Source organism: Lepidochelys kempii, chromosome 3 (genome assembly GCF_965140265.1).
Source record: "Lepidochelys kempii isolate rLepKem1 chromosome 3, rLepKem1.hap2, whole genome shotgun sequence".
In the NCBI taxonomy this organism is placed as follows: domain Eukaryota; kingdom Metazoa; phylum Chordata; order Testudines; family Cheloniidae; genus Lepidochelys; species Lepidochelys kempii.
Window position 1 is genome coordinate 116,917,961 of NC_133258.1, and position 15,804 is coordinate 116,933,764.

Here is a 15,804-nt window from a genome sequence, read left to right on the forward strand (position 1 = left end):
CTGTCCCATCCTTGATGCAAATGAGGCACAGGGAGTTTCCTTAATCCTGTCACCCTTGTTCAGAGAGGTTTAGGTGCGTCTCCCACTGCCTTTTCATTGTTTTTTGTAAGTCTTTCTTCTGCTCAGCTTTGGTTCAAGCGGGGGAGGGGGGGAGAGATCTTTCATGAGTCAGACGGTCTGGGTACTGTGCCCTGGTTCCCCAACAACACAGAGCTGATAGGTAACAAGCTCACAAGAAAGGAAGCATTAAGGTGACGTAATGTGAAGCTCAGCTTGATCCTTCATGCTGACTGCTGGAGTTTCAAATAACATACTCAGAGCCAAATGTTTGTGATCAACCCACCCAGCAGCACAGAAAATAAATACATGTCTTTGGTAAAACTGCAATAACAAATTCAAGGAAATCACACTCTGCTCACTGATGTTTCTTGAGCAAGGAGAGAGGCTAAATTAACTGTGTGTGTCAGTCAGTTCTACTTCGTACCCTTGTTCTTACATGGACAGAGTTGTTTTACAAGCCATTCCTTCCTATATCCTCAAAGCCCATCTAATTTCCTGAAGACTGCGGAAACCATGTTTCCTTGGTAAGCAAGCTATGTCTCTCAGTCACAGCAAGCTATCATTTGTGTCACTCTCAGAGGCTCTGAGTTGTGTCTGAATAGACGGGATGTGAGCATTCTAGAACTGCCCAAGCCAAAAGTATTAGCAACATAATTCAGCATTTTACAGTATAAGAAAATGGGGTTCAAATCACAGGCTGCTTGAATTTGAATTCCCTTTGCTTGTCATCATGCAAGCAGGAGAATTTCCAGACTGAATAATAATACAGAGTCAATAGCAACTGACAAGCGGCCTCAACGTGAAATAGAAAACAAAGGCCACACACGCAGACAATGAAAGTAATGCACATTTTTTCTAGTTATGTGCAACATTGTGTATGGTTTCTGCTGGCACAATCCCCCCATTGCAGGGTTGAAAGCTGCTCTCCTTCAGCAGAACTCTGCTGGGTGGACAGCAGTGGCAACATTGCCTTCACCACTCATGCAGTTTCTGTCACCACGTGCTAGCAGGAACGAATATAATTCACTGTCTTTAAGAAGACTGAGAATAAAAAAAATGCAGCTTGATCTACAAAGAGAGCAGTACTTGAAGTGCCATAAGGAAAGATGGTTTTGTGGTAACAACAGTGGATTATGATTCAGGACTGCTGAATTCTATTCCTAACTCTGCCATAGACGTCCTGTGTGACCTTGGGAAAGTCACTTCTATTCTTTAACCATAAGTTTCCCAATGTGTAAAAGGGGAAATTTCCCTACCTCAAGGAGAGATTTGCAAGGATAGGTTCATTAATGTTTGTGAGGTGCTCCGCTACTGCCTTGAATAATGCCATAGAAAAGTCTATAAACACAATATTTGAAGGGCACATTGCTTGCTCAGACCAACTTCCTCACAAGTTCATAACTTTGATAATTTCTAACCAATTTTTCTAAGTGCGGTAAGGGGGATACAGCATATGTGCTAAATTTCATATTTCAAATCACAGCTGGGTTTTAGCTATTTGTAGGAAGAAAAAATGTAGCATATTTTTAGAATGGGAAGAGTGTATTTTTATCCATGCTCTCAGTAACTTAAAAGCAGTTGGATTCAGCTTGCTTAAACTTTCACCAAAAAAAAAAATCATTTTTGGGACTGAGACAAAGCATGGAGTATCTCAGAATAAAAAGGCAAATGTTTTGGGAAGTTCTGACGTGTTGTGAGAAAACTGTGTATTATAACAGAAACAACACAGCTACTCTCACAATAGCATTTGCTACCTATGTGCAAAATAGGTAAGGGAGAGAAAATAATTATGTATAAGAATGTAAGTGAGGGACCATATATTTCCGTACCAGTTAATACCTTAACTAGACTTGAAGTCTGTTAGATAATACAATGGTGTGTTTTGTGGAGCTTCTGATGTCATTTCTACAGTTAGCTAGGATTTACTAATATTTCAAAATCATTTTTCTAGCCCTTTAAAAATTATTAGTAGATTCTAAAATACAGAATTGCTTAGATATGTATTAGTGCCCTTGCATTGATATTTGCTTGTACCAACTTAATATATGGAAGCAACAACAACAAAAAACCAAGGAGAGCCAAACAACCTTCATAAGGCGTCTAACAAAATCAAGCTTCTGTCATGAAGATAGATAATGTTATACCATTTAATTATTAGGCACCAACTTCTTGTTTAAGCCACTGCACATAATGGATGTGCCTGAATCAGGTTTGTTGAATGACAAGGGCCTCATCCCAAAAAAAGCTCCACCTCGAGTGCTCCAATACAGAGGTCTACTGGGATTCCTTGTGGGCAAAGAGTCTGCCTGTCTGGACTTCTTGCAGGATCAGGGCCTAACTTAGCCGTTTACATGGCACATAGCAGAAGCATAACTGACATACAGCCTGCATAACATGTTTTTGTGCCGGGGAAAGTGAGTTGGCCAACTGACGTACACGGTTACTATAATTAGGTTTCAGTGCTCAAGTTCAAGTACCTATAGATGTGACAATGGTTTTTGTGCATAATGCCAAGACTTTCAGTGATGCAATAAAAATACAGATGGGAAAATATAAAGATATAAAAAGGAAAAAAAATCATTAAGTCCTATGAATGAGCTCATTGCATTATTACTTCACTTGCAATATCACTAAAAGCCAGCAGGCTGTGCATGTGTACTAGCTTTCTTAATTAAAAAACCCTACTATTTGATAAAGCTATCATAAAGCTGCCTTTTCCCAAAGGCAATCAAAAGGTAGTTTTAGCCCAAAACATTGTCACCTGCTTTCCTTTGTTTTATTCAAATGTAATAAGGGAACATAGGCTGAGGATCTTGCCCAATAACCATAGATTACTGTGATATATACAGAATGATACACACATACACACATTTTATGTATATATAACACAGTCTCCCACATATTTAAACCTTTTAGTTACAGATAAGATACATGCCCAGATCAAAGAGTTCCCTTCATTTACATTCTTACAAAAATAAGTTGATGAGCAGTTACACTTTATGCCACCAAAGGACAGTGTAACCTAAAAAACTGACTCGAAAGGAGGAAATGGAGAAGACTTAAGTTTACTTCATAACAGTGTATGACGAGGATCTGGAGGAAGGATATTTCCCATGCTGTTGCATGTGTTGCCTTTCTAAAGTGAAGTGAAATTTCCCTTATGCAGCTCCCATCACCTTTATTATTTTATTTTGGTAAAAAGAGCTGCCTGGCCGTGCTACATATATGAAAATGTAAACACATCACATGTCTTTCAAGGACGTTCATTTGGCATGAGGTGTCTTTCTTTAGGAACAGATACAGCAGCCAGTTCAGGGGACTGTTTCAGCCAGGCTGTTCCAAAAAGTACATTCTCTCCCAGAGTGCAAGGCATTTTTCAAAATAGCCATTCACAGAAACTTCCTGATTCTAAAAAAACAGGCTTTGAAATAATAATCCCCAAGTAAATGTGCCTGTCTTAAGAATGTGCCTGTTTTTTATGTTACTGTTAGGTTTGTTTGGGGGTTTTTTTTTCAAAACCAATTTGGAAAAAAAACAAAAGTCTGAGTTAAGAATTCTGTCTTGCATGTTTAACACAGAAGTATCAATGTAAGAGGCTAGTTCCCCTTGGCTACATGCATGTCATGTCCCCTAAACTTAGGAGTTACATGCATGCACTAAGAGGCAAAAATATTAGTACTGAGCACACTTATAGCACTTTAAATTTTAAAATACTGACTATTAACTTAACTAGCTAGTAAGCACCAGACTGGGGCTCAGAAGATCTTAGTTCTGTTCCTAACTCTGCCACTGGTCTATTGGGTGACCTTGGGCAATTCACTTCATTGCTCTGTGCCTTAGTTTCCCTAACTGTAAAAAGGGGATAATGATACTGCCCTTCTTGGTAAAGTGCTTTCAGATCTATTATTATTATGCATGTGTGTAACTTTATTCATGTGAGTCATTCCATTGACTTCTCATGGGTGAAGTTACTCACCTGTGTAAGTGTCCACAAGACTGGGAATTAATCAATCTTCACATCACCATATGAGGTAGACAAGTGTTTATGTATCTTCATTTTACAGCCGGGGGAAAGTGAGACAGGAAGGATAACTTGTGAGTGCAGCTACAGTAACCTGTTCAAGGCCACACAATATCTGGGACAGAGTGAGCATTAGCACTCAGATGGTTCCTAAGTTCTTGACCAATCTACTAATGCAAAACAAATTTTCTTGGAGAAAATTTACCCCTGTGCAGGTGGCCCACAAAAAAGCTCATGTTCACGTAACTCCTCAAAATAGGGTTTAAGTGGAATATTAGTGGCACGTCAACTTGGTAGTGCCCCCATGCAGAGGGGGAATTTCACTTTAATAGTAAGCCCTTCTGTTTAAAGGGCCCATGTAAAAAAGAAAGCAAGATTTCTAATTTCAGTGGATGGGAACAGAGTAAACTGCAGAACTTGCTGACAGTTCAAGGAAATCATGACTGACATTTCAAAGTTTATCTTCTTTCTACATGTCCCACATAAAACAGGAAATACCACTTTGGCCCTACCACTAGAAGAAAACCGCTCCATTTCCCGTTATTAGAGTTTAGCTTTTCTCATAAATGACACATACTGCCATTGCAATTGGTCACTCTTGAGCCACACAAAAAATCTTCCCATACAGTACAGGGAAACTCCTCCTGCAGAAATGCCTTACAGTTAGAGATGGATTTTATCAAAAAATAAATTGGTATACCAAATATACAGTATTATATTCACACCCATGCCCATATATATAGACCTGATACCCATGTGATAAATTGCATTTATCTTCCACATTGATTTACCTGAACTCTGCCCATTAACTTCTCCAATCAGCATTAATTCCAAAACTCTGAGTAGATTTAAATTAGCTCCATTATCACACATACACATACTTCAACATACTGCCACAAAAACATTTCCTTTCCCCCTAAATGGTAGGATTTTCTCCCCCCAAAAATGACGTCTGTCTGTGGCACAAGGCTGTCGCCATTCAGTCCTGGACCAATGACAACTTTTCCGTCCACTCTCTGATTAAATCATTACAGCTAGAAATGACGCTCTGGGATTCTCTCCCATCTCAGTGGATTACAGCATTCACGTCTAGTCCTTGTAGCTTCTGAGCTCTGGAACACTGAAATAGAGAGACATCCTTGATTTACAGAAAAGCCATTAAAAATGGATTTTAGAAATGACTAAAATGGTTAAGTTCTACTTTTCCAATCACTCCAAGATCTGTACAGCCGGACTCCCTGTACTAATGTAGAGATGGGCCTTACGGACAAAGAAATAACAACAAAGCTTTTTATTTTCTCTCTCTCTCGCGCGCGCGCGCACACACACTTAATTCTAAAACATTTCTAACTAAGTTCTCCTGAATAATATATGAAACAACACACATGTATGCGGTAATATAATGGCACCCATTTAGCACCATGTGTATTTCACATTTTAGAGTAATGCTGCCATTTGAAATTCATGCCCAAAACCTTTTATACAAACACAATTGATGGCAAACACCACTGAGCAGAGAACATGGTGCTCAGTGCTCTCTTGTATTGATGTGATTAGCAGTTACATTCACCTCTTGTGTACATCTATTTACATAGAATTCATCCCCTCCTGTATTTCCTCTCACCCTGACTTAGAAATCTGAGATTTTTGAGCTGTTTTTGCTGCAATTATTTCAGCATCTGACAGTAGAGTTATTTATCAGCTAAGAAGATTGGAATGTTTTCCCTTAATGAAAAATATGTCCTTTTATTCTGATGCTATCTTCACTTCACATGCTCCATGCTTTCTATTCCCTTCATGTCTGGGAGGCCTCAAAACTATCTGAAGAGGCAGGAGATGAGTTCTGATTGCTGCACTTATAGTAAGGTAAATTTACTTTTTCAGACAGGAGTTTTTTGCCTGAGATATTAGCTACTTTAAAGTTACCCCGTGCTGAGAATTCTCTGTTCTATTTTAAGTAAAAGTGATGTGACCCATTCTCTGCTAGTTGCGGAAACGTCAATAGTTCAAAAATTTATTGGCCAGCTAACAGGGCAGTATTCCAAAACTATTTCAGGCTACATGACCCTGTTACAACCAATTGTACTGCGTTTGTCAATCCAAGGACATTGTTGCATCGCTATACATTATACAAGACATACACTCATCTACAAATACACACGTGCGTATGCATGCATTCACACTGAGAGTAAGAGAATATGAATCACTGGGCCAAACTCTGCTCTCATTTGCACAGTGTAAATCTATTTCAACCAGTGGAGTTACTCCAGGTTTGCAAGGGTCTGAGGGCTCATCACTGCTGCTGCTGATCACTCTGGCCCTGGTTCAGAAAAGCTCTGGAGCATGTGGGCAGTGGAGGTGTTTAAAGTTAAGCACATGGGAAAGCAAACAGCAGCTTGCAAGACCAACCCCCAAATGACTGAAATTTGGCCTTCATTTATTTATTGATTGTTTAGCACTAACAACAGGTTTAAATTGACCCCAGAGATTAATCCCCAAGTTGGTACCTCATGAGGATACCACAAATGGGTTAAGTAATTATTTGATCTAATGCCAAATACATGGGCAGAGATCCCTCTTCATTTCCACATCTCTTCATTTTCACATCTAATCATGTAGTTCTCATTTCGGGAGGCATCTCATCCAGGCATCAGACAATTGGATTTTCCCACCTTCTACAGGTTTTGCTGGAAATGATGCAAGATAACAAAAAACACTCCATTTGCTGTTATTAGAGTTTAGTTTTTCTCATAAATGACACATACTGCCATTGCAATTGATCACTCTTGAGCCACACAAAAAATCTTCCCATACAGTGCAGGGAGACTCCTCCTGTGGAAATGCCTTACATTTCAAGAGATGGATTTTATCAAAAAATAAGTTGGTATACCAAATATACAGTATTATATTCACACCCATGCCCATATATGTAGACATGATACCCAGGCAACAAACTGCATTTATCTTCCACATTTGACTGATTTACCTGCACTCTGCCCATTAACTTCTCCAGTCAGCATTAATTCCAAAACTCTGAGTAGATTTAAATCAGCTCCATTACCACACATATATGCACTTCAACAATCTGCCACAAAAATGTTTCCTTTCCCCCCAAATGGTAGGATTCCCCCCCCCCCCCCCCCCACCATGACATCTGTCTGCGGCACAAGGCTGTCATCATTCAGTCCTGGACGAATGACAACTTTTCAGTCCACTCTCTGGTGGAATCATTACAACTAGTAAAATAAAAAAAGAAAAAAAAATGTTACAGGTGAAAAAATATATACACAGATAAGTCAGCCATGAGACGCTAATTAGTAGATAAATGTCTTTCTTCACTGGAGTCTGTACTGCTATAAAGCCAACAATTTAATTCTCACTTTCAGTTGTATGCTAATCATTTACATTATTTGTTTTACTTCCGAATACACATACACATGGGTTCTCCATAGGTAAAATCCACTCCTATGCAGAGGGCCCATACAAGGCCTAGCCACGACTTATATCCCACTTAACATTATTTCAAGGGCTTGCATGGGACTGATGTGGTGGATGGGCCTTGCAGCTCACCCTATGTTGGTATTATCCAGCTGATTTAATTTCAAGTTCATCACATGCACTTTGGGAGGTAATTTTGTCTGTCAAGCCAAAAACGTACTGACAATAAAATCTTACATCATCGGTAGACTTTAAGGCTAGAAGGGCTCAGTTTGAATAACTAATTATATGACCAAAGCATGTATCAGAGGGTTGGGGTGGAATGAATTTATTCCATACTGAGTGAACACTGTAACAAAACAGAATTGAAAAAGTTAGGCAAATACAAATACACACACACACACACACACATATATATATATATATAAAATGTGCAACAAATTTCTGCATTGTCTTTATATTTTTCCAAGGCTTTGGCCAAGTTACTAGACTGAGGTCCAGCTGTTTGGTGTCACTTTCCCAGTGGAAAGCGGCCCTAAACTCAGCAGATCAAGCCCCTAAAGTGACTCTCCTGGATAGATATATCCTTGAGTGGTACAGAGCTCCTGTATGACTCCCACACCAACTACTCTGGCTGTCAGTGTAGAGGGTGTGGCTAGGAACAAGGTCTACTATTTTGAGCTTCCATAAACCTGGCTGCCATATGGGGCCATTGGCAGCTGATGAAGGTGAAAGGATCTTGGGACTGTGGCCTGGTACAGAGCAGCCCCAGAATCAGGAAGTCCAAAGGGCACTGCACCAGGCACTCTATGCCTACAGGTGAAGATCTGTCCCTTCCAAGTTTAGTTTATTTTAAGACTTTTTTTAAAATGTACTTATTGTCTAAAATCTTGACAATTGACTTTTTTTTCAGAAATGAGGAAATATTCTAAGTGTGAGTGAAAATATTGGTTTAGCATAGTTTGTTTGTTGGGTAGTGGGTGCACACTTTACAAAATGACAGATGATTAGCTTTAAGGAAAGATTTTTTACCAGAATAATAAATGTCACTAAAAAAAAATCTGAATTTTGTTGTTCACTAGGAACAACTGAAAAAAATACGCACAAAGTCTAAAAACATAATGAGGAATTCCTTAATTTCATAAGTCAATATTTTCTTGATTTCTCTTAAACAGAATTTTCTTTAAGTTCCTGAAGTATTTTACAGCTTTGGCTGCATAATGTCAGTGTGCAACTGTCAAAAAAAGAACAAAAAACCTTCAGTATTGTTGCTTAACACAAGAGAATCTATATATCTATATACACACACACACACTTAGACATAAACAAACCTTCATCATGTTACAGTTAAGGTTGCTAAGTGCAATTCAAAAGAATGGTCTGGATGGGAAAGGCTGATGTCAGATCTATTTACATCACTTAGCTTGTGGTTTCCATAGTTTAGAAGGTTTAGTTAAAAGATTTTGTGGTTTTATTTTTAACAGATGTGCCCAGTGATTGTTTCAGTTTCCTTCTCTGATTCCTATACTAGTTCTTACCACCCAGTTCCAGTCCCCAGCTAGTCCTTGTTCTCTAGCTACAGCTCTCCATAGTCCAGCACTAACGCGGACTCAACAACCAGTCCCACTCCCTAGTTCCAGTCCTGAGGCAGTGCTGGTATCTCAAATACAACCCTACTTCCGAGCCACAGCATCTAACCACCTCCTGTTTTTGCCTCCTGTGTCTCTCCATCCCTCAGTCCACTCTTCTCCTCCCGCTAATATCTGCAGAAGGGAAAACCTGCTTCACGGGAACTTATACAGTCCACCTAGGCATGGCTCCCTTCAATCAAATTTTAGTAGATTTACCAGCTGCCAAAAGTGCCCAAACCTCAGAGCCTTCCTGCTGCATTCAATTCCCAAGTCCAACCCATCTCTAATGATCCAACATTTCCTGGATGTTCTGGGATACAGCTAAGGGTTTAGATCTTAAAACATTAATTGCTTAGTAATGAAACATTTCCAAGCAATTAAAACTAATTGCTAAGCAAGTGGAGGAAATCCAATCTGTTCCAGTGAAGATGGTTAATTTTTTTTCATAATCAAAATTCTAATAATCTACACTATGCATACACATGGGTCAATATCTGAACATGTATGATTTTTTTATATTTATAGCGTATTCTGCTTTAAAGCTAGATGAGTCCAAAAACTCTTGAGAACATCTTTACACACTGGCTAACTGGAGTGCATCTCCTTCACACCAGAGTATTTGGGTGTATATCTTTAAATGCTAGTTCCTGTGCTGGGGATCCATTTAATAAGGAGGAATATTTCTTAAAACTCAGTGACTTTACAAAGTCACATATGCTGAAATGTGCAAATCAAACTATACTGCACATGTATAGACAATTCAACACCCAATTGGGAGTTCAAATGTGTATCCTGTGCTGAGAAACCTAAGGCTGAAAATTATGACCCATTGCAGCAAAACAATGTGTTAATTTTTTATTTGATTAACATACTAGTTAAACTATGCCACCTGGGGTTATGAAACCATGTCACCTGGGGTTATGAAATTTTATAGAAAAATATTTTCCTACCCTAGAATATACAGTGAAATTTTCAACCAAATCTCACACTGAGGTCAAAAAGTAGAAGCAAGGTACTCAAAAATAAAGCTTACAATGCAACTCCCAATGTGTCCGTAACTTTGGAATGGTATGAATAATATAAATGTATATTAATTATATTTGGGTATGAAGACTGTGCAGGCATTTCTCTTGAAATCAACAGATAAACAATCTCATCTATAACATGTGGTCCTTTTTACAGTAGAAAATGTACAGTACATAAATATATAAATAAAAATATATACAGTACATGGTCACACATTCACATAAGCCATAAAGTGACACATATTAAAAAAAAATATAATCAACTATGTTTTATATGTTTGGATCTACCCAGCTCCACCACTGCGTGCTGAGTGTCATCAGCCAAGTCACTGCCGTTCTGTGCCTCAGTTTCCCCTGTAAAACAGGGATAATAAACTGACTTCCTTTGTAAAGCATTTTGTGTTCTACTGATTAAAAGCGCTGTAAAAGGTCTATTATTATGACTATGAATTCAAGATGAACTTGTACTTTACGTATTCACTACTATCAAAAATATGTAAGCAGAAAATTGTCCTTTACTGAGTCCTATATTCCATAAGAAAAGTTGAAACTTGATGAGACAGAGTTTCCGCATTGCAGAACAAATTTATTTGTCACGAACACACATTAAGGGACCCTCTCCAGATGACGTGGGAAAACAGCATCTTGATCTTGTCCATACACAATTAGGAAATGTTTATGGTGTCCATTGACTGGGTGCCTTGAAAATTATTTAAAATTCAGATTTATGCATAATCATTATCCTTGTTGCCACCGTTTACATAGTAATGCAGTCAAAACAAATGTAAGTAGAGATAAAAGTTCTTACTTGTAGTTGTCTTGAAGAGACAAATGGTAGGAGAGAAGATTGTATCCTGTTAGCATTATCATAGCTTTAAAAAAGTTTCTTCCATCAATAGGTTACATGAATAAAATGACCCCGAAGGTCTAGTATCTACAATATGTACATTCCTCTGAGACTTTCAGGTCTGTGTGTGCTCAGTTTACCTCTGATGAAAGATCAGCCATTCCTGAATGTCAATCCATTTCCTCTCTGCTTCAGATAATGTTTGCCTCAGACATGTACCCAGAGGGGGCATCTTTTTTTAATTTTGGGGTTCCATTTTATTGGCATGAAATGAGTTTGAGGAGAGGAAATAATGCTTTGGAGAATGGGTTGTTTTTCTTTTAAAGGGGAAGAGATAAGCACTTGGAAAAAACAAAACCTGAAACTGTAGTAGCTTAAAGCATCAGGAGGTAAAGAGGGACAGGGAGGAATCCTGTTATGTACTGCAGGTTCCACTGTCCTCAGATAGCATTTTCAATTAAAGAAAGGTGGTGGATTCATCTATGGTTCCTTGCTATTCCCTTCCACAACAGCTAGGGCATCGTGCTGCTGATAGATCTCTTGGACCAACATGGTGTTTGTATTCTTCCATTCTCTATACTTCTTTGCCGTCAGCTCAGGATCTTCCAGCAATTGGTTAATCATGGCCAGGTCATGCTCTTTACACTAGTAGGAAATCAAGAGGGTTAATAAATATATATTTTCCCATACGAACTGTACACCGTATTTTCCTTAATAAAACTAGTATGAACCTAAATTGCCCATCTTGGCAATGTGATTCCCTTTTTGAGTATGGGAATTTTAAAACAAGCCCATGGCAAAAGTTTCTTCCAATTGAAGTTACAGTTCTGTTTATACCTGAGTCTTTAAAATATCCCATATTTTTCACAGGATCTTTGCACAAAAGCCCAAGAGAAGAGTTACATGAAGAACTGATCACTTTTCATAAAATGCTAAATTTTAAAAAAACTGGTAACAGCAGCAGCAATTACTGCAATTTGGACACAGCTTTTGACCTTCAAGAAAAACACTCCCTTCCCACATTGTAAATACCCCTACTTTCAGTCCTAGACATATTAAATTTAGATGTAATCCACACTCACATAGGGTGGCTATCTGTCCCACTCTAGTGGCTAGACCATATAGGGAGGTTTACAAGGCTGCTGCTACTTGTAAGTTAATGAACCCCGTTCCTTTAGCTCAGTATGTAGGGCTCACATTTTTAGGCCCACAGATCTCAGCTTCAGTCCTCACAGAGGATGTGAGCAGAGACATCAGTACATGGAGAATAAACACCTTAAGGTGGACAGGGATGGTGTCCCTCGCCTCTGTTTGCCAGAAGCTGGGAATGGGCAATAGGAGATGGATCACTTTATGATTATCTGTTCTGTTCATTCCCTCTGGGGCACCTGGCATTGGCCACTGTCAGAAGACAGAATACTGGGCGAGATGGACTTTTGGTCTGACCCAATATGGCCATTCTTATGTTCTCTATTGCAGAGCTCCATTTTCCTTTTCCAGGTCTACAGTATCTTACTATTCTTTTAGTGTGTCCCAGGCATACAGGGCTTCTCCAAGCAGTGATACTGGATTTCAACTATGGAGACATAGACTTCAACAAAATGTTCTTAGTAATTCTAGGATGAGGACAAATGGATCTGAACTGAAATGGTTCTCCACCAACCATCATTTAGCTATGCCAGCTCCAGACAGAAGCCTCTGTTGAGACAAATTAACTGCAAAAGTGCCAATTCTCTCTGGCGTATGCACGGAGTAGGCCTCTGCTGTTAAACAGCCCCATGAGATGGAATTCTAGTATTATAATAAGAAGGGATAAGCAAACACCCATTCTGGATAGAAAAAAATAATAAAAACAATGTATGTAGTTTGTCCGTTGCTCGTCTCCCTCCAGTGGATGTGAGGCAGCGGACCCCTCCACTGGCCTATGTCAAGCACCTCTAGTCAGCCTCAGGTAAGGGTCATTACAGAAGAGAGGCAAAAGTAAGACAGAGAAGGTTTCAAGGTCAGAGCTAGGAGGATGAGACAGAGAGTAAGTGGGGAAATAAAGGCAGGTAAGAGGGCCTAGAGCTTTCTTGACCTCAAGAATTATGCACAAAAGTGATCCTGACCCATAGCCTCAACAACTTTCCCAGAAGGCCTAATCTCTGTGATCTGTGATTCTTGAACCAACTGGAATTGGACAGCTTGTTAGAAAGGCAGATTACTCAGGTTCAGCCCTATGTCTAGCTGGCAACTTTTGTAAGAGGACAGCAAAAGGCACAGGACAGAGAAACAGACAGGTGCTGCTAACATAGAAGCGGGGATTTTTTTTCCCCGATGGAGAAATTTTCTGACAGGGTGGATCTATCTTTCGTATCTCTGGAAAAAAGACTAATTTCCTCCAATCATTTAGCATATGAAACACTCTGCAAACAGCTTCCCTCTCTTCCTAGCCATCCGAAATATGTTTTGCTATTGATATATTGTGGCAGCAGCAATGATTCATTGCTAGAGATGTGGAGTAGCAAGTCCAAACTAATAATCCCAGTCAGCCTCGGTATGTTCATAAATCACTCTGCTTGAAGCTGATAAAGGTTTAGTCAAAGCACAGCAAATATGGATCAGATGTAAGACTTCCCGGAATTCTGTATTTCCAATAGATCACGCAGGGTTAATTATGTCCTGCTTCATATAATATTAAGAAGAAATTACTTTAAAAGCATACTTTTTTACTGATTCACAGTTTGGCATTTCCTTACTATGAGAATGTACCTTTCACACTAACTAATGTAAACACCATTGCTTAAAGAATTCTATTTGTCTCTGTATGAAATTCTCTAATGCCATATTTATCTTGTCGACACTCCAACTTCTTGGTTTGAATAAAGCAAAACCCATATTTTCTGCATTAAGAAAAGCATCCAAGAAAATGATCTTTCCATACTCAATTAGTGTTAGACAAAAAAAAAAAAAAAAAAAGTCTGGTTATAAAAGAGTGCTAACCACAGTCAGATCCATAATTTACTCATTTGTTTACCCAGAGGAATGTGAATCCCCTTAGGAAATAAACAAAAACTCTAATAGCACTAAAGTTTTTATCCCCAACTCACCATCATTCTAATCTGAAGATTTAACACTAAAATGTGAGCCACCAATTCACTTGGCACTAAGCAGTTCTGTTCTTTCCTTTATTGGTGACACACATTACACTGGAAAAGCCATGTAACGTTTTTCTGTCTCTCAGTTTCCTCACCTGTAAAACGTGGATACTATTTATCTATCTTACAAGTATGTGGTGGGGCTTACTTCATTAATGATGAGATCCTCAGACAGCAGATGCTACAGAAGAATGTATTATTATGAGTCTCAGAACAGCTGATTTGGCATTAGTACCAGTGAGAAATTTCTTTATAAATTTCTCCAAAGTAGACATGACTTAAAGCTAAGTAAAAACAATTGAGGTAACATACTCATTTCTTACTTCTGATAAAAAAAGCAAGAGGATGGGGAAGGCAATTGTTTTAATGTTCATTCATAGAATATCAGGTTTGGAAGGGACCTCAGGAGGTCATCTAGTCCAACTCCCTGCTCAAAGCAGGAACAATCCCCAATTTTTGCCCAGGATCCCTAAATGGCCCCCTAAAGGACTGAACTCACAACCCTGGATTTAGCAGGCCAATGCTCAAATGACTGAGCTATCCCTCCATCTCTCTATTTACAATTTAATTTTATATTAATAAGTTTTCTCTCTCTCTCCTCTAGTACCACCCAGAAACAGGACTAGAAATTCCATGAGACACAAATGAGGCTCCAAGTGATTCCTATCCATCAGAGTATTGCAGAGTCTATCTATCTCTCAGACCCTCCAGGGAATGTGCTGAGAAACCCTCTCATCCTCTACCCATGGTAAAATTCCAACATGAAAGCAGGATGCTTGTGTTATTGAAACTATTTTAGTTCCAGGAGGCCCTTAAAATAGCTTTAGCACATCCTGTGCATTCTGCAGTAATCCCTTAAGGAAAACTTTCTTGGCTAAGGGTCATTTGGTTGTCCACTACCGTCCGTGTACTTTTTCTGCTCTCCCTCCTTTGACACTGTCCCATTCAGTGAACTCACCAAACATGCACTGAGTGTGTGAATTTGACAACTGACTACCATGTGATCTCTTATAAATTCCTGACACCTTCTCCAGTCAGGCTGGAACTACAGCAAGAACTGAACTATTGCTTCTGATTCCACTTTCAAATATAGCCACAAAACACAGAGGCAGGAGAAAGTGAAACATTATTTGAAAGACTTAACTGAACAACATTCACTTTGAGATTGGGTGAAGCTTCAGATTGTTTCTTTTTCAATACAAACTGTTTTTCCTCTTTTCAGGCTGGAACTTTACCCCTTGTGACACCTCACCTTTAATGTGCTATTCAGCATTCGGATTTGGTGGAGTTTCTCATTCATGGAGGGGTTTTTGCTCCGTTTGGCGAAGGACTTTCTGAGCTCTTTTTTGGTTGAAGGTCGACGGTCCCCGATGGGAGACAAACTTGCTTGTTCTAATGACTTGTAAAGTCGCTCCATTTCGTCTTCGGAGCATTTTGCCTGTTCTATAAAGAAAAGAATAATAATAAATAAGATAAGAATGTGACTACGACAGCAAGTTGCAGTGATGCTGGATTCAGTTAATAGGATTTTTACAAAGTTAAAGGGACTATATTTTCAAAATAAAAACAGATGGCAGTAACATACATATGACCAAAAAAAAAAAAAAGTAAATGCTGGTATTGATACTTCCAGCTGCTGTCTCAA

At 39.0% G+C, this 15,804-nt stretch overlaps 1 protein-coding gene across 8 annotated transcripts in view; it reads right to left on the bottom strand.

The window, feature by feature from the left end:
- Positions 1-2,060: 2,060 nt before the first annotated feature.
- The window catches only part of IPCEF1 (interaction protein for cytohesin exchange factors 1), a 123,477-nt gene continuing 109,733 nt past the window's right edge, over positions 2,061-15,804 (bottom strand). For 7 of the 8 annotated variants that reach the window (XM_073337715.1, XM_073337709.1, XM_073337710.1 and 4 more), the window contains 2 exons: positions 15,412-15,602; positions 7,421-11,667 (listed from right to left, as the gene is read on the bottom strand). In XM_073337715.1, the coding sequence (XP_073193816.1) occupies positions 11,503-11,667; positions 15,412-15,602 (356 nt within the window). In that variant the 3' untranslated portion in view covers positions 7,421-11,502. Of the gene's footprint in view, positions 5,202-7,420; positions 11,668-15,411; positions 15,603-15,804 lie in introns of those variants that run through there. The other variant, XR_012158098.1, reaches the window with a different exon arrangement.